Source organism: Eschrichtius robustus, chromosome 6, assembly GCF_028021215.1.
Source record: "Eschrichtius robustus isolate mEscRob2 chromosome 6, mEscRob2.pri, whole genome shotgun sequence".
NCBI classification, from domain to species: Eukaryota; Metazoa; Chordata; class Mammalia; order Artiodactyla; family Eschrichtiidae; genus Eschrichtius; species Eschrichtius robustus.
In genome coordinates, this window is record NC_090829.1 from 27,211,551 (window position 1) to 27,231,599 (window position 20,049).

Sequence of the window (20,049 nt, forward strand, 5' to 3'; positions counted from 1 at the left end):
GGGCAATATCAAATGTTGACAAACATGTGCAGCAGCTGGAGCTCTATTACCTTGCTGTTACAAGTGTAAAATGTACAACCATTTTGGACTATTTAGCTGTTTCTTATAAACATACATCTATCCTAGCCCTTTGACCTAGTTAGTCCACTCCTTGGTATTTTCCCAAAATATACTAAAGCATATGTACACACACGCACACACAACACACATATTCACACTTCTAATAAAGAATCTTCATTAGCAGCCTTATTCATAATGGCCCGAAACTGGACATAGCCCAATGTCTATCACCAGGGGCATGTGTAAACCACTTGCAGTATATTCATATGATAAAATACTAGTCAGCAATGAAAAGGAATGAGCTGCTGATAATTGTAATGACCTGAGTGAATTAAAAAACACTGTGCTAAGGCAAAGCCAGATACAACAGAGCACATATAAAAATTTTTTAAATAGAGAAAGTAAGTTCTAAATGTGGACCCAAGGTACTCTCCAATGATGAAGTTATGGAACCATTAGTAATAACATGTTTGGTTTTTCTAAGGCCCGTTTTCCTGCCTGTCCCTTTACCCCCGTAATAGGCACTGTCCATCACTCTGGGCCTGAAGCTCCCATAGCGCAAGACAAGAACATCTCCTGCTGAGAAATCACTGAGTCTTACCTTTTCATTACCAGCTTTTAACCCACTGATGGGCATATTCAATTAACATTCACTGAATAAGTGATCATTTTTGCTATTACCAGAATTTTATTAGTAATCTGTCTGAAGTATTAAAGGGGCTAAACAAAGGACCTAAAATATTTCTTTTGTGGTTATAGTACTATTTAGATCAATAGGTAACTAGAATATCTGAAACACACATTTCTGCCACACAAAAGCTTCAGATAATGTATATTTAAATCACTCCTACATCAGTCACACTACTCATCTGTCTGGGGATTTAAATCTTGATCTGAAGTTCAGTTAATAGTCGGATTAAATATATTGACTCTTAGCCATTAAAAGAAAAACGTAAATAACTTTCATGGCCCTTTAGACATAAATACACACAAACATAGATACAGTTTGAACAGCAGAGGTATGCTCATGTGTGGGCACAAACACACACAGACACACACGCACACACACAGTTGAGACATCCAAGTTTAGGACACTAATTTTGAAGAAAAGTTGTCTTTCTTTTTTAAGTTTCTTTAGTAGATACTGGTTGAATTTAAATTTGCTAAAACATACATTCCCATGTTTCTGGCTTCGGCTTGACTTAGATTTTCTTCCGGTCCTACTATTTTCATAGTAGTGATTTCATGTTTAGCTTTATCAAAAAACACCTTGATGTCCTTTTCATGATAAACTTCCTGTAACATATTTTAAAAATTGAAAATTAGTTTAAAAAAAAGGAGAAAAGTAGTGAGATAAAACACAACAAGATGACTGAAGTATTCATATGTAGGGATGACTTCACATTCAAAATTTGTGAATTCCACCATTCACATATTCACTCACTACAGGCAAAGTGATAACTATATTAAGCATATCATATTGAAATATCATCTAAATATCACATGTAGAATCTAAAATACATACATATCAATTTTTTTTTAAAAAAGATACTTCAAAATTCTTTTAACATCTACTCCTAGTCCTTGCATTAATATTTAAATCCTGAGTGCTATAAAATATTTATTTCTGACTTGAGAGGGAAAATGGCTTGTGCCCTGAGAATCTTAGACATGTTTTGTAAAATATCCATAAAAAATATCTATTAAACCTAACAGATTAACCTGTTATAATCTTTTTTATAAATAAATATTACAATATTATTTTAAGCAGAGAGAAAATTAATGGTCACATAAAAAGTTGTGTCTTTTATAAAAAGAAGGGAAAGTTAAAATTTTATTGATAAGAAAATATGATGAGAAAATAATCAACATGAAAAGTCATCAAATTAGTGTGATTCAACTGTGCTAAAATTTAGATAAGGTTATCTAACTGTGCTAAAATTTAGATAAGGTTATCTATCTCCATCATTAGAGCATTTCAGAGCTCTTTATGTATCAAGTCTCACTAAGTATTTTTGAAAGCTTTTCACAGCTTGTTAAAACTACTTATCATACGAAAGCTGCATAGAGTTAATTTTAAATAAAAGAAGATAAAAACTCCTGCTATCAAGAGGTTTTAGGTCCTATGAAAGGAGGAAAAATATAAATAAAAGACACAATACATAAAAACAAAATACTTCAATGTAAGTACATGTATTACAATGCATTTTATAAAGCCAATGCTCAATACATTCACCCCTTTAAACTTATCTGAGGTGGTTTTCTGCAAATATAAAATAGTCTCTGGAAAAGGCAAATGATTAGCTGATATGTACATCAGGAAGAAAGAACAATCTTAAACAAAAAGTATTAGGACAAAAGAGAGAAAAGAGCATACTTCACAGCTATTGAGTTTTTCTAGGTGATAATAAATGCCAACTGTTTTAACAGGGAAGAGACAAGCAAAATTGAAAAATATTGAGGAAAAATGTCTTTAAATTTAGACTATACGTAGGAGGTATTTGGGAGGTTCTGAATATTTTTGAAGGAAATGACAGTATCAAAATCTTTAGAGGAAGAGCATGCCATTGTGTAACTAATCAAAACAATACTGTATATGGAAGATATTTCAAGTTCTGATGTTGGGTATTATCATTAGCTGCAAACAATTTAATGATTGGTTCTATAAAAGAAAGTACCAGAACTAACCCAAAGGCAAAGGACTAGAGGCCCTTTGACATCTCTTCATTATATATTAAGTTGAACATATAAAAATGGCTGATATTCAACCATTTTTGATCTACAAAAAATTGAGAGTTTCATGTGTCTCATCCCAATAGTATGATACTAGTTTCTAAACTTTAAAATCCTTAGGTCCTAAATACGCAGAGTAGTAATGACTTCAAAAATCCCCCACTGAATTTAACTCAAATTTTTAAATTTTTTTTTAGACATGACTAAATAGTAACAAATAGTTCCAAATAAGATCAAAATAGTTTTCCCATAAAATATTCACTTCTCAAATACTTACTTTGTTATGGATAAAGAGTTTAACGGCTTCTTTTGGGTAATCCAGTGTCAACAATATGTCCAGAAATCGAGGTAGGAAAGGGGTTGGTTGCTCAATAAAAACACCTATTGTTACATTTGGGTGAACCTTTGTTTTGTGGCAAGCATAAAAGCAAATTAGAATTAGCATGGTTTTACTTTAAATTCTATTCAAGTTTTAATCAATACAACATAAAACATACTAGAATATCGGTACAACTTAACCTTCTAAATTTGATTGCCTCATGACAATTCTCTAATACATTTTTGTGGACCCCACCAAAGTGATTTTACTGAATCACATCTTGACCTTATGATTTAGGTTGAAGAGGAAACTCACTATCGTATAACATAGGGATACTCTAATTAAGGTTATTGCCTGCTCTACTATTTAACGCTTCCTTTAAGATAGTCCTAAAAGAAACTTCCTTCAGATCTGAATCTATTTGACAGCTTCATCTATGAAGCCAGAATGCTAATTGTGCTGCCATGTTTGTTTCCATGGTTTGGAAGTTTAGTGGTTAATTTGTAGCTCAAAGAAAACAATCACAGAGGACTTGAGACTTTATTTCTATCCTTGAACCTTTAATCTCATTTTATTGATAGTACTTTATTTTGCTTCATCATTATATTATATATAAGGAAAGCTACTTTCTTTCACTAATATATTTTATCTTGTATCGATTTTTAACATTTTCTTAATTTCTGTTTGGGTATGTTTTAGAGAATAGTTTCTTTCATTCATTGTATGAACAATTCTGAAATATCCACTATTAGTCCGTCCTTGTGATAAGAAACATTTTTAAAAAGAAGTGAAAATTCCTTGCTTGGAAAACTAACAAATGATTGAGGAAGACAGAAACATAAGTAAATGCCATGTAATAGTGTTATTACCAGAACCATATGAAAGATTTCTTTATAATGTTTTTTTTAATCAGTGTCTTAAAGCCTGACTTTAAAGATGATAGATTTTTAAATTACAAACTACATACAGATGGGTGGAGGAGGTCAAAAGGTAAAAAAAATAAATAAATACAGTGCATTACTGAGCAAGAAAAAAATTTTTAATAAAGATTACAGCTATTTTAAAGTACCATATATGTTAAGTGCTGAATTAGGTACCTCTCCCCTGTCTTTTCACACATGATACCTCACATATTCCTCTGTTATCTGGATAATAACATTATTTGTTTGCATTGAAGTACAAGTCATACACTGTTGTCCTTCTTACCAATTCATTGTCACCCAAATATTTATTGCTAAATCAATAAACAAATACAAACAACTAAAGACAAAATATCTACCTTCTAGGAGTTCTCAATTTAACACGGAAAATGAGTAAAAACTAGATGACAACTCTGCCTTATCAAATGATGTGATGCATTTCATTTAAATTTTGTAATAACCTTAGAAGTTATTTATTATCCCAAATTTACACATGAGGAAAATGGGACTTAGAAGAGTTAAGCAACTCAGAACACATAAATTAGCAGGTAAAGAACTGGGCTTCAACATGCTACATCTCCACTGTCAATCTAAGCTCATTTTTATATACTAATGATAATAAGAGTACAACAGTTAGCTATTATCAAGGCTTAGCACCTCATATATATAATTTATACATATAAAATATCATTATATATACATCTATATAATTTCATTTAACCCTTCTACCAATCCTCTGAGATAGCCATTATCATTTTTACATATAAAGAAACTTGCCTATGGCCCACACCTAAGTACATGGTAGCCCTAGATCTTAACTACCCACATAATTTTAATTTTTATATCTCTGTTGCATAATTACTACACATATAAAACACATAAGAAATTTATTTTACATAATAAAATGGTTTTCCTTTCTAACAGTCTATAAGACAAAAAAGCTTAGCTTAAGAATTAGGTGATTTTCACCTATATGCAAAAAATAAAGATAAAAAACTATAATATGAATATTTTTCAATCTTTGCACCAGAAAGTTTATGTAAAAGGATACTAAACAGATAAAAAGCTTTAACTCTCCCTCCAGAAGACTTTGCAGAAAAGATCAGGATGAATTTTTAAACATCTTCATGATGCAGCTTCAGTCAGAAAGTTTCTGGCTTTCTTTCCAGATAGGAAACATGCAGTCTGTTATTTGAGAGACTGGCCAAAAAAGTCTTATTTTCAAGTAAAACAGGGTTATATTCAGAAGGTCCTAAATGTGGACAAGTTACTCTTTATCCTCCTTTTCAGAATAGAACAGAAACTATTTAATTCAGGAGCCTGAGTGTTTTACAGTGAGAGTATTTTTGTATTTGCATGGGAACAGGAGTCACCAGAACTATATTAAGGTGAATTTTATTTCTGTCTATACTTATCTGGCATGCTGTAGATACTCAATAAACCTATGGTGAATGAAGGAAAGAATCAGCCTTAATGACAAAATCATCCCTAGAATTCAACTATTCATACACATAATCGTCTTCCAAGTTACAAGAGAAATTTTTTGGAAGAAAAATGTTACTACAGGATATCCTAAAACTGTTCTGGTTGATGAGAGAAGGATGCATAAAATGTTTAATAGACACATAATAATTACTTCCAGTTGCTCATTTACTCTCAACGTATAAACGTTAAACCATAGCTATAATTCTCTATGAAACACATGTATAAGTAGCACTGTGTCTGGCATATAATATGTACATCAATCCAAGCGAAATTGCACAGTGATCAAGATTATAGGATCTGGAGCCAGACTGCCTAAATTTAAATCCCACCCCCAACACTTAAAAAAAGTCACATGCCTTAAGCAAGTCACTGAACGTATATATACCTCAGTTTTCTCATCTGTAAAACTCAGTCAACAGTACTACCTACTTAAGGGATTTGTGAAATTAATATAAGTTACTATCTATAAAATATTAAAACAGTCCTTAGTTATACAATAATATATTATTTTAAAATCATCAAATTTGAAAATCAAGCACAGATAAAATTAGTCCATGTAAATAATGAAACATTGTACCTCAACACTTTGACCAAGTTACCAGACTAAAATAAAACAAGAGCACCCAATCATAGCCAGCTAGTAAGTATTAACAACCAAGCCCTTTTCACTGGGGTCAATTATTAACTGGTTTTGCTGGAAATACACAAATCCAGCAATTTTCGGAGTCATCATGTTTTAGCTTTTTAAATCCATTATCTACCATATTATCAATACTATAAAATAATGTGCTTTTTTTCTTTCACAAATTATTGTATTTCATAACAATGTACTTTTTTTTAATAGATCTTTATTAGAGTATAATTGCTTCACAATACTGTGTTAGTTTCTGTTGCACAACAAAGTGAATCAGCCATATGCATACATGTATCCCCATATTCCCTTCCTCTTGAGCCTCCCTCCCATCCTCCCTATCCCACCCCTCTAGGTGGTCACAAAGCACCGAGCTGATCTCCCTGTGCTATGCGGCTGCTTCCCACCAGCTATTTTACATTCGGTAGTGTATATATGTCCATGCTATTCTCACTTCACCCCAGCTTCCCCCTACCCCCACTGTGTCCTCAAGTCCATTCTCTATGTCTACGTCTTTATTCCTGCCCTGTTACTAGATTCATCAGTACCATTTTTTTTTTTTGAGATTCCATATATATGTGTTAGCATACGGTATTTGTTTTTCTCTTTTTCACTTACTTCACTCTGTATGACAGACTGTAGGACCATCCACCTCACTACTTTTTATTACTACGTTTCACACAGAGTCAATTCCACTTACATCTACTGCAGACAAGTCAATTGTATCCACTTCACAAAGAGCGCAGCCACTGTCTTGTGTCCATGCATTAGGTACATAGTTTCCAAAATAATTCAGGAGAATCTAGCAAAAGAAGGAAAACTGTATTAACAAAAGTAAACCTTGGACTTCCCTGGTGGTGCAGTGGTTAAGAATCTGCCTGCCAATGCAGGGGACAGGGGTTCGATCCCTGGTCCGGGAAGATCCCACATGCTGCAGAGCAACTAAGCCTGCGAGCCACAACTACTGAGCCCTCACACCTAGAGCCCGTGTTCCACAACCACAGCAAGAGAAGTCACCGCAATGAGAAGCCCGCGCAGCACAACGAAGAGTAGCCCCCGCTCACCGCAACTAGAGGAAGCCTGCATGCAGCAACGAAGACCCAACGCAGCCATTAAATAATTAATTATTTAATTAATTAAAAGACCCTTCTCAAAAAAAAGAAAAAACGTAAGCCTCTCCCATCAATGTGCTTTCATTCTACAAACCTCTAACTTCAAAGCATGTTTTCTGCATTAGGATATCCCCTTAATAATTCTACTAATACAGTGCACAGTGAATGGGGCAGTGCCAGTGTGTACAGTGAATGGGGCAGTGCCAGTGTGACCTCCTACCAGCCATCACCACACAAAACAAATATTGTATATACTTTATCACCAAAAGGCACTAAACTCTTTTGGGAAACCATGTTACCCACTATGACCCAGACTTCTGGACAGTGATTCAAGGGCACCAACGTGAAGAAAAGAAAGCCTGCAGATTAAAACAGATCTAAAACAAGTCCTAATTAGAGCCACCTCACAAATCGTATCAATAATAAATTAAAGTGGGGGTAGAACAAGATAGCAGAGAAGGAAGACCCTGGGCTCACCTCCTCCCAGAGATACACCAAAATTACAACTACAGATAGAGAACCGTCTCTGAGAATGACCTGAAGACTAGAAGAAAATACTTTCCACAACTGAAGATAAAAAGAAAAACCTACAATGAGACAGGTAGGAAGGGCAGAGATGCAGTCTAATCAGAACCCAGGTAGCCAGTGAAGGAACCCACAAGTGGGCGGGGTATCACAGCCCCAGAGGTCTTCCCCAAGGAGTGAAGGGTCCAAGCCCCACCTTGGGCTCCCCTTCCTGGGAGACCTGCACCAGAAAGATGAGCCCCCATAACATCTGGCTTTAAAACCATTGGGGTTTATGCGCAGGAGAGCAGAAGGGCCGTAGGAAACTGAGACTCTGCTCTTAAAGGGCACATGCACAGATTCACTCTTTCCAAGTCCCAGTGCAGAGGCAGCAGTTAGAAAAGTGCCTGGGTGATATAAGAAAGAAACTCATTTACTAATTTTAGGGCATGTGCTTGAGGGGCAGGGATCTGTTGCAACTTTCTCTGGGTATAAAGGGGCTGGCAGATGCCAGTGTTTTTATTTGGCTCACCTCCTATCTAGCAACCTGGCACTAGCAGGTGACATTTCTGACTCTCTCCATCAAACTTATTAGTACCATTTGCCCCACCCCGGTTTGCCCATGGACCTGACACAGCCAGCATTCCTCTAAAGTGGCCCCCTACCTTGCCAGTCCCAACAAGCACCCTCATCCAGCACCAGAGCCCCACTAAAGCAGCCCTTCACCCTGCCAGTCCCAGCAGGTGCCCTTGGTCAGCACCAACGTCTCCTCAAAGAGGGTCCCATCCCATTGGCCAACCCAGTACACCAGAGTGCCCACAACAGTTGTGGCCAGGCCTTATAGCCAGTTGTACTGGGGACCAGCCCCATACACTAGTGCACCCACAGCAACTGCAGCCCAGCCACAACAGAAGGATGCACACAGCCCACACAGAGGACATTCCTGGAGCACCTGGCTCTGGTGACCAGGAAGGACCACACCACTGGGCCCCACAGAACACCTTCTACACAAAGCCATTCTTTGAAGACCAGGTGATATAGCTGATCTACCTAATACATAGAAACAAACACAGAGAATTAGGTAAAGTGAGGAGACAAAGGAATATGTTCCAAATGAAAGAACAAGACAAAAACCTCAGAAAAAACTACACGAAATAGAGAAAAACTACAAACTAGAGGGAACCACCAGCAGATTAGATGATGCAGAGGAAAGGACCAGCAATCTGGAGGACAGGCTAATGGAAATCACCCAATCAAAATAGCAAAAAAGAAAAAAGAATTTTAAAAAATGAGGATAGTTTAAGGAACCTCTGGGATAACAATAAGCATTCTAACATTTGCATTATAGGGGTCCCAGAAGCAGGAGAAAGAAAGGGACAGAAAACCTATTTGAAAAAACAATGGATGAAAATTCCCCTAAACTGGTGAAGGAAATACATTTGAGTCCATGAATCCCAGAGAATTCCTAAAAGGTGAACCCAAGGGGATCTTCACATATACACTATCATTAAAATGTCAGAAGTTAAAGATAAAGAGAGTATTAAGGGCAGCAAGAGAAAAACAACTTGACACATACAAGGTAAAACCAGTGAGGTTATCAGCTGATTTTTCAGCAGAAAACTTGCAGGCCAAAAGGTAGTGGCATGACATATTCAAAGAACTGAAAGGAAAAACACAACCAAGAACCTCTAGCTGGCAAAGTTAATGTTCAGAATTGAAGGAGAGATAAAGAGTTTACCAGATAAGCAAAAAGTAAACGAGTTCATCACCACTAAACCAACCTTTTAAGAAATGTTAAAAGGACTTCTTTAAGCAGAAGAGACAAGAACATAACCAGAAATATGAAAATTATGCAAGAGAAAAATGCCACCCGTAAAGGCAAATACAAAGTAAAGGTAATGGATCAACCAACTATATAGCTAGTATGAAGATTAAAATAAAAAATAGTAAAATCAAATATATCTACAATAATTATTTAAGGACACATAAAATTTTTTAGATGTAAAATATGACATCAAAAACATAAAACATGGCAGAAGGGAGTAAAAATGCAGTGTTTTTAGAATACACTCTAACTTAAACAACGATCAACTTAAAATAGACTGCTATATACATAGGTTGTTACATAAGAACCTCATGGTAACCATAAACCAATTGATATTAGATACACAAAAATAAAGAGGAAGTAATACAAACATTAACTGTAAAGAAAGTAACCAAATCACAAGAGAAGAAAGGAACACAGAAGAACAACAAAAATAACCAGAATACAACTAACAAAATTGCAGTAAGTACATACCTATCAATAATTACTTTAAATGTGAATGGAATAAATGTTCCAATCCAGAAAATAGGGTGGCTGAATGGATAAAAACAACAAGATCCATATACATGCTGCCTACAAGAGACTCACTTCACATCTAATGTCACACAAAGACTAAAAGTGAGGGGATGGAAAAGGGTATTCCATACCATACAAACAGACATGAGAAGAGATTGGTGATAGCAATCCTTATATCAGACAAAATAGACTTTAAAACAAAGACTGTAAAAAGAGACAAAGATATTACATAATGATAAAGGGATCAATCCACCAAGAAGACAGAACAACACACACACACGTACATACACACACCCATAGGAGTATCTAAACACATAAAGCAAATACTAACAAACATAAAGGGAGGAACTGACAGTAACGCAATAATAGTAGAAGACCTTAACACCTCACTTACATCAGTGGACAGATCATCCAGATAGAAAATCAATAAGGAAACACTGGCCTTAAATGACGCATTAGACCATATGGACCTTTCTTTTTTTTTAATGTTGTCAATTTTTTATTTTTTAACATCTTTACTGGAGTATAATTGCTTTACAATGTTGTGTTAGTTTCTGCTGTATAACAAAGTGAATCAGCTATATGTATACATATATCCCCATATCCCCTCCCTCTTGCATCTCCCTCCCACACTCTCTATCCCACCCCTGTAAGTGGTCACAAAGCACCGAGGTGATCTCCCTGTACGATGCAGCTGCTTCCCACTAGCTATCTATTTTACATTTGGTAGTGTATATATATCAGTGCTACCCTCTCACTTCGTCCCAGTTTACCCTTCCCCCACCCATGTCCTCAAGTCCATTCTCTACGTCTGCGTCTTTATTCCTGTCCTGTCCCTAGGTTCTTCAGAACCATTTTTTTTTTTAGATTCCATATATATGTGTTAGCATATGGTATTTGTTTTTCTCTTTCTGACTTACTTCACTCTGTATGACAGACTCTAGGTCCATCCACCTCACTACAAACAACTCAATTTTCTTTCCTTTTATGGCTGAGTAATATTCCATTGTATATATGTGCCACATCTTCTTTATCCATTCTTCTGTCAACGGACACTTAGGTTGCTTCCATGTCCTGGCTATTGTAAATAGTGCTGCAATGAACATGGACTTAATAGATCTGTATAGAATATTCCATCCCAAAGCAGCAAAATATACTTTATTTTCAAGTGCACATGAAACACTTCCCAGGACAGATGATGTGCTAGGCCACAGAACAAGTCTCAGTAAATTTAAGACTGAAATCATATCAAGCATATTTTCCAACCACAAGGGCATGAGATTAGAAACCAGCTACAAGAAAAAAAAAAACTGCAAAAAATACAAACATGTGAAGGCTAAACAATATACTAGTAACCAACCAATAGGTGACTGAAAATATCAATGAGGAAATAAAAAAATATCTCCAAGTGAGAATGGAAAAACAAGGATCCAAAATCTGTGGGATGCAGCAAAAGTAGTTCTAAGAGGAAAATATACAGTGATACAGGCTGGCCTATCTCAGGAAACCAGAAAACAATAAACAATCTAACCTTACACTTACAGGAACTAGAAAAAGAACAAACAAAACCCAAAGTTAGTAGAAGGAAGGAAATAATAATAATGAAAGTGGAAATAAATGAAATAGATACTAAAAAAAAGAAAAACATCACTGAAACTAAGAGCTGGTTCTTTGAAATAATAAACAAAATCAACAAACCTTTAGCCAGATTCACTCAGGAAAAAAAAGAGAGCCCAAATCAATAAAACCAGAAATGAAGGAGGAGAAGTTAAAAAGGACACCACAGAAATACAAAGGACCATAAGAAATTACTACAAACAATTATATGCCAACAAACTGGCCAACCTAGAAGAAATGGATAAATTCCTAGAAACATACAGGCATACCTCAGAGATATTATGGGTTTAGTTCCAAACTACCACGATAAAACGTATATTGAAATAAAGCAAGTCACAGAAATTTTTTGGCTTCCCAGTGCATATATCAGGTTTGTTTACACAATAGTGTAGTCTATTAAGCGTGCAATAGCATTGTGTCTAAAAAAAACAATGTACATACCTTACCGAAAAAATACTTTATTGCTAAAAAATGCGAACCATCATCTGAGCCTTCAGTAAGTCATAATCTTTTTGCTGGTTGCGGGTCTTGCCTCAATGCTGATGCTGCTGACTGATCAGAGTGGTGGCTGCTGGAGGGTGGGGTGGCTGTGGCAATGTCTTAAAATAAGACAACAGTGAAGTCTGCCACATCAACTGACTCTTCCTTTCACAAATTATTTCTCTGTAGCATGCAGTGTTGTTTAATAGCACTTCACCCACAGCAGAACTCTTTTCAAATTTGGAGTAAACCTCTCAAACCATGTCTCTGCTTTAAAACTACATTTATGTAATATTCTAAATGATTTGTCATCATTTCAATATTCGATTAAAGTTTGCCATTTTATATGGGTGAGGTTCATGACACCCCAAAACAATTACATAGTAATATCAAAGATCACTTATCGCCATAACCGCTAACTGGTCACAGATCACCACAACAAATACAACAATAATGAAAAAGTTAGAAATATTATGAGAATTACCAGAATGTGACACAGACACACGAAGTGAGCAAATGCTGTTGGAAAAATGGTGCTGATAGACTACTCAACACATGGTTGCTACAAACCTTCAATTTATAAAAAACGTAGTATCTGTGAAGTGCAATAAAACAAAGTGCAATAAAATGAAGTAGGCCTATACAATCTTCCAAGAATGATCAGAAAGTTATAAAAAATATAAACAGACTCATTACTAGAAATTGAATCAAACATCTAAAAAATCCCAACACATAAAAGTCCATGACCAGACATCTTCACAGGTGAATTCTGTCAAACATTTAGAGAAGACTTAATACCTATTCTTCTCAAACTATTTCAAAAAACTGAAGAGGAAGGAATGCTTTCAAAGTCATTCTATGTGGCCAGCATTACCCTAATACCAAAACCAAACAAAGACACTACCAAAAAGAAAATTATAGGTGATTATTACTGATGAACATAGATGCAAAAATCTTCAACAAAATATCAGCAAACCAAATTCAATAATACATTAAAAGCATCATACATCATGATCAAGTAAGATTTACTCTAGGGATGCAAGAATGGTTCAAGATATGCAAATCACTCAATGTGATACACCTCATTAACAAAAAGAAGGATAAAAATCATATAATCATCTCAATAGATGCAGAAAAAACTTCTGACAAAATTCAACATCCATTTACAACAAAAACTCTCAACAAAGTGTTACAGAGGAAACATACCTCAACATAAAGGCCACATATGACAAACCCACAGCTACTGTCATACTCAGTGGTGAAAAGCTGAAAGCATTTCCTCTAAGATCAGGAAGAAGACAAGGATGCCCACTCTCCCCACTTTTATTCAACACAGTTTGGAAGTCATTGCCAGAGAAATCAGGCAAAATAAAGAAATAAAAGTCATCCAAGTTGGAAAGGAAGAAGTAAAAGTGCCACTGTTTGCAGATGGCATGATACTATATATAGAAAACCCTAAATACTCCACAAAAAAACTATTAGATCTACTAAATGAATTCAGAAAAGTTGCAAGATATAAACAATATACAGAAATCTGTTGCATTCCTATAAAGTAATAATGATCTATCAGAAAGAGAAATTTAAAAAACAATTTCATTTACAATTGCATCGAGAAGAATAAAATACCTAGGAATAGATTTAACCAAGGAGGTAAAAGATTTGTACTCTGGAAATTATAAGACATTGGTGAAAGAAACTGAAGAAGACACAAATAAAGGAAAAGATAAACTATGCTCACAGATTGGAAGAATTAATATTGTGAAAATGTTCATACTACCCAAAGCAATCTCCATTCAATGCAATTCCTATCAAAATACCCATGACATTTTTCACAGAACTAGAATAAATAATCCTAAAATTTATATGGAACCACAGAAGATGCCAAATAGCCAAAGCAATCTTGAAAAAAGAAGAACAAAACTGGAAGTATCATGCTCCCTGATTTCAAACTATACTACAAAGGTACAGTAATCAAAACAGTATAGTATTGGCACAAAAACAGATACATAGATGAATGGAACAAAACAGAGAGCCCAGAAATAAAACTATGCCTATATGGTTAATAATCTAAGACAAAGAAGGCAAGAATATACAATGAGAAAAGACAGCCTCTTTAATAAATGGTACTGGGAAAACTGGATAGCTACATGCAAAAGAATCAAACTGCCTTCTCATACCATATACAACAATAAACTCACAAAAGATTAAAGACCTAAATGTAAGACTTGAAACCATAAAACGTCTAGAAGAAAACATAGGTAGCACACTCTTTAACACTGGTCTTAGCAATATTTTTTGGATATGTCTCCTCAGGCAAGGGAAACAAAAGCAAAATTAAAAAATGGGACTAAATCCAACTAAAAAGCTTTTGCACAGTGAAGGAAACTACTATCAACAAAACAAAAAGGCCACCCACTGAATGGGAGAAGATACTTGCAAATGATATGTCCAATAAGGGGTTAATATCCAAAACATACAAAGAACTCATAAAACTCAACATCAGAAAAACAAACAACCCAATGAAATATGGGCAGAGGACCTGAATAGATATTTCACCAAAGAAGACATACAAATGGCCAACCAACACATGAAAAGATGCTCAACATAATTAATCACTCAGGGAAATGCAAATCAAAACCACACATGAGATATCATCTCACATCTGTTAAAACGGCTATTATCAAAAAAAAAACAACAAATAACAAGCGTTGGCGAGGATGTGGAAAAAGGGGAACCCTCATGCCATGTTGATGGGAATGTAAATTGGTGCATCCGCTATGGAAAATAGTATGGAGGTCCCTCAAAAAAACTAAAAACAGGACTACCATATAATCCAGCAATTCCACTTCTGGGTATTTTTTCCAAGTAAACAAAAACACTAACTCATAAAGATACATGCACCCCTACGTTCACAGCATTATTTACAATAGCCAGGATATGGAAGCAACCTAAATGTCCACCAATATATGAATATATTAATATACAGAAATGGTGGGGGCTTCCCTGGTGGCGCGGTGGTTGAGAATCTGCCTGCCAATGCAGGGGACACGGGTTCGAGCCCTGGTCTGGGAGGATCCCACATGCCGTGGAGCAACTAGGCCCGTGAGCCACAATTACTGAGCCTGCGCGTCTGGAGCCTGTGCTCCGCAACAAGAGAGGCCACGATAGTGAGAGGTCCGCGCACCGCGATGAAGAGTGGCCCCTACTTGCCGCAACTAGAGAAAGCCCTCGCACAGAAACGAAGACCCAACACAGCCGTAAATAAATAACTAAATAAATAAATAAACCCAAAGTTAAAAAAAAAAAAAGTTAGCTGTTAACATAATAAAAAAATATATATATATATATATACAGAAATGGTGATACATATATAAAATGGAATATTACTCAGCCATAAAAAAGAATGAAATCTTGCCATTTGCAACAACGTGGATGAACCTAGAGGGTTTTATTCAAAGTGAAATAAGTCAGACAGTGAAAGAAAAATGCCATATAATTTCACTTACATGTGTAATCTAAAAAACAAAACAAATGATCAAACATAACAAATAACAGTCATAGATAGAGAACAAACAGGTGGTTGCCAGAGGGGATGGGAGTGGTGAGGTGAGAGAATTAGATGAGGGAGATTAAGAGGTACAAACTTGCAGTTATAAAATAAATGAGCCATGGGTATGAAATGAACAGTGTGGAGAATATAGTCCATAATAATGTAATATCTTTTATGGTGACAAATGATAATTAGATTTATTGTGGTGATCATTTTGTAATGTATAGAAATATCAAATCACTATGTTGTGCACCAGGAACTAACATGGTGTTTTAGGCAATATTTCAAAAACAAACAAGCGAACAAACAATCTCACAGAAAAAGAGATCAGATTTGCAGTTCCCAGAGGCAGGAGGCGGGGGAGAAGAAACTGGATGAAGGTGATCAAAAGGTACAAACTTCAGCTATAAGATAAATAAGTACTAGGGATGTAATGTACATGATAAATGTAATTAACACTGCTGTAGGTTATACATGAAAGTTGTTAAGAGAATAAATTCTAAGAGTTCTCGTCACAAGGAAAAATTGTTTTTTCTTTTATTTCGTATCTATATGAGATGATGGACGTTTACTAAATTTATTGTGGTGATCATTTCATGATATATGTAAATCATTATGCTATACACCTTAAACTTATACAGTGCTGTATATCAATTGTAAGACTGGAAGGAAAAAAAAATAAAGTACAATATTGCTTCCCTACCTACTCTTTTCAGATCTCTCACAGCATCTCCTTTGTGACTTATCTCCCCTTCTCCTTAAGCATCTGTTGGCATTCATTTTATATGTAAAATCTGAGTCCTTGTGTATGTTTTGGGTTTAGGAGAAGATGAGGGAAGATGGATGACAGAGAGAGGTAAACACACTGAGAGATGCTCTGAGCCCTCAAAAAAAAAATCTTGAATATACCTAGAGTGTAAATATTTTAGGGAAAATTCTGCCAATCTTCTTTAAAAAATTACTACACATTCTACTGCAATTTTAATACCTGTAGTGGTAGGAACAGTTATAGTTTTTAATTTTTTTATTATTTCTTGTCATAAACTATAATTATCTCACCTCAACACAGTGAAGCTGAAGCAAACTAGCTTTGGCTGTAATTTTATATTACTGTTAAAAGGAAGCACCTAAAATCCTCACTATGTTTATATAATCATTAATTTTTCACTGCAAATGTGAAACGAACTCAAAAGAAAAAAATATTTATACATTAAATATGATGGTCAAAAATGTACAGAAGTGCCAACTGACTTTTTCTAGCTTCCTAAGACCCTAAAAGAGATGTTATGGTATAGAATAGATGAGGAAATTAGTCCAGTACCATTTTATCCAATTCCTCTCAAATATCTGGTATTCCATCCAAATATTTCTATTGTACTAAAACTGAAGCAAATGCTATTGAAACAAGTACCGTATTAATTACAATGAGAAAACCTTTGTGTTTTACAGATACTGTAGACAGTTACATTATTCTGTACAGCACAATCATAAGACGTGAAAAAGATAACTCATTCACATCCCTTTTGAACTACGTGATAATTCAGGAAACAAATTATTCAATACAAGGCTGGAAATATGTAGTTATGACATTCATTAATGACATTTCAAGAGTCAATGTGGCCAGCTGAATTTGCCTCTATAACAAAAACAAAAATTTGACTGTTGTCAAACTACAGTGCAAACATTAATTTAATCATTCATGTTCTATATAATATTATGGTTTTGAAGAAAATAAAAAGATTCATGCAAAAATGGATTCTCTTTATTAAGCATTATTTGTAACAGGAATTTTTTAAAAGGCTAGTGTGCAATTTTTTAAAGGCTGGTGTTTTATATATCCTGGGAAAGAATTTTTTTAAAAGAAAGAAAAAAATCCCCCACAGATTTGGACATATCTAAAATTCCCATCTATATATAAACACTGGCACTTTCCTCATCTCAGAAATCTCATAAGAAATTAAATATTTATGTCATGAATTATTGATCAGTCTATTAGGATCCCTATGTGAATATGAAAGTGATCAATATCTTTTTTAAAAGGTTAGAGCATAGAAGGCATTACATATAGCTTTCTCAGAATTAAAACTATAACTTTTCTACTCTTCACCTAAATCTGATTTTCATAGATCATTAAGACTGGAAGCCTCCCTCTTTTAGATCTCTCATCACACACGCAGAGGTTACCATCACCCCCACCCTCCATTTATGTCTGTTTTCTTCATTAAAAATCTCAGACATTTATGCTGGCAGCTCTGGAAAGTACAGAAAACTGTTTATGTAGTTAGGCTGTTCCGGGCAGTCCCCGGCTACTAGGTGGTAGTGCTTTCCTGATCCTTCTTTCACAATATCGAAATGTTTCCAAGGGTGATGTCATGTCATTGGCAGAGAAATTTTCCAACTGAATCTTTTCTTTTTTTCCTTTTTTCTTTTTTTTTTTTCAAATCATCCAATTATTCAAGGTCATAGTGACCCAAGCATTGAGGTTTATATGCACAAAATTAAGATCTCTATTTAGATTGTAAATCAAATTTGTTTCAGAAATGACTTGTTTTCATGTGCAAATTAGGTGATGTGCTCTTCTTACATTTAACTTGTTTGTATAAAAATACTGCCAATCTCATAATGACTGATATTTAAAGAAAAAGTTAGGTATTCAAATAAGCATCTTATGATGTGTTACTAACAGTAAATAAGTTTCAAGAATAAAAAGTAAAACTTCAAACCAGAAGTCACGGTGTCTATCTAAAAACTGATTTATATTAGATTGCATCTAGACAAGCATGATAATAATTGTGTAGAATAAATTAAAAACATATTTCAAATAAAATAATTAAAAAGCACAAAATTGTTTATACACCATTATGAAAACAAATGAAAAATATGAATGCTCATATCTATATACCGCAAGGATATAAATACTGAAAGCAACTATGAATGAAAACAATATGAGAGGGTAGTGGGATTATAAGTGATTTTTAAAACTGTTTATAATTTAAAAGTTGTTCTTCCTAATAGCATGAGATTTAGAGAAAGTAACTAAGAAATAAACTCACCTTTACATACTTTGGTCTATAAACACATTATAAACAATTTATCATTTACAGATTATGTATAGTTTTTTCAGACTATGTACACTTTTAAATGAAAAAAAATGGCTTAAATATTAACATTTGGATTAAGGTTATGGCTTACTGACATTATAATCATCTCTTAGTACATAAAATAATAAGTTAAATTATAAAATATCATATAAAAATCCTTTCATCTTTTATGATGGTTAAATAAAAAGGGTATATCTAAAAAGAGTAATCTGCTTTCTTTCCTCATTATCCTGAACATAGAGGAAAATGTGATATTATTTAACTTTAACATATTCCTAAATAAAGTATTAGCATTAGTTGAATGCTTATTTATATAATCCTTTTTCTCAAATTTTATATTATACCAAACAATTTTTACAATAAAAAATTACTTAATTTTTATTGCCAAATAGAATCATAAGATCATGTCACAGAAAATATAATAGGATCATCATACTGCTTGAAATGCCGGAAACAGTGATAACCCAAACTGAAAATGTTTCTTGGAAGACTTAAAATTTCTTAGTACACACAGGTCTTTCTAAATGACTGAGGACTAGAGCTCCTTTTCTTAAGAGAAGTCTTTCAATCGCTTTGTAAAACTCCTATCAGCATTATCCTGGAAATTTGGAAAAAATCGGTGAAAACAATGGAATCACTGAATATCAGGCCTCACTCACAATAACTAAATTCTGGGACCAAGCACCCTCTTTAAAGACATTTAAATTTGATTAAAATATTACATTACCAAGGAGAAACAGCACACTACTTAGTTATAGATGTCCAGTTGTAAAAGTCCATTTATCTGCCTAGGGACAGTTACAGGAACCCACAGAATTTTTTTTTTTTTTTTTTTTAATGATTTGCTTATTTATTTATTTATTTATTTTTATGGCTGTGTTGGGTCTTCATTTCTGTGCGAGGGCTTTCTCTAGTTGCGGCAAGCGGGGGCCACTCTTCATCGCGGTGCGCGGGCCTCTCACTATCGCGGCCTCTCCCGTTGCGGAGCACAGGCTCCAGACGCGCAGGCTCAGTAGTTGTGGCTCACGGGCCCAGTTGCTCCGCGGCATGTGGGGTCTTCCCAGACCAGGGCTCGAACCCGTGTCCCCTGCACTGGCAGGCAGACTCTCAACCACTGCGCCACCAGGGAAGCCCCCCACAGAAATTTCATGACTATTTTGCCCTGCCAGAAAAAAATCTACCTCACCATTCCCAAG

The 20,049-nt window shown here is 34.8% G+C and overlaps 1 protein-coding gene across 1 annotated transcript in view; it reads right to left on the reverse strand.

Annotated features, from left to right (window-relative positions):
- PLOD2 (procollagen-lysine,2-oxoglutarate 5-dioxygenase 2) overlaps positions 1 to 20,049 on the reverse strand; it is a 106,878-nt gene that overhangs the window by 23,344 nt on the left and 63,485 nt on the right. Inside the window, exons 8-10 of the mRNA XM_068546058.1 lie at positions 6,849 to 6,950; positions 3,071 to 3,196; positions 1,235 to 1,356 (exon numbers count right to left, since the gene is read on the reverse strand). Coding sequence (XP_068402159.1) covers positions 1,235 to 1,356; positions 3,071 to 3,196; positions 6,849 to 6,950 — 350 coding nt within the window. The remainder of the gene's footprint in view (positions 1 to 1,234; positions 1,357 to 3,070; positions 3,197 to 6,848; positions 6,951 to 20,049) is intronic.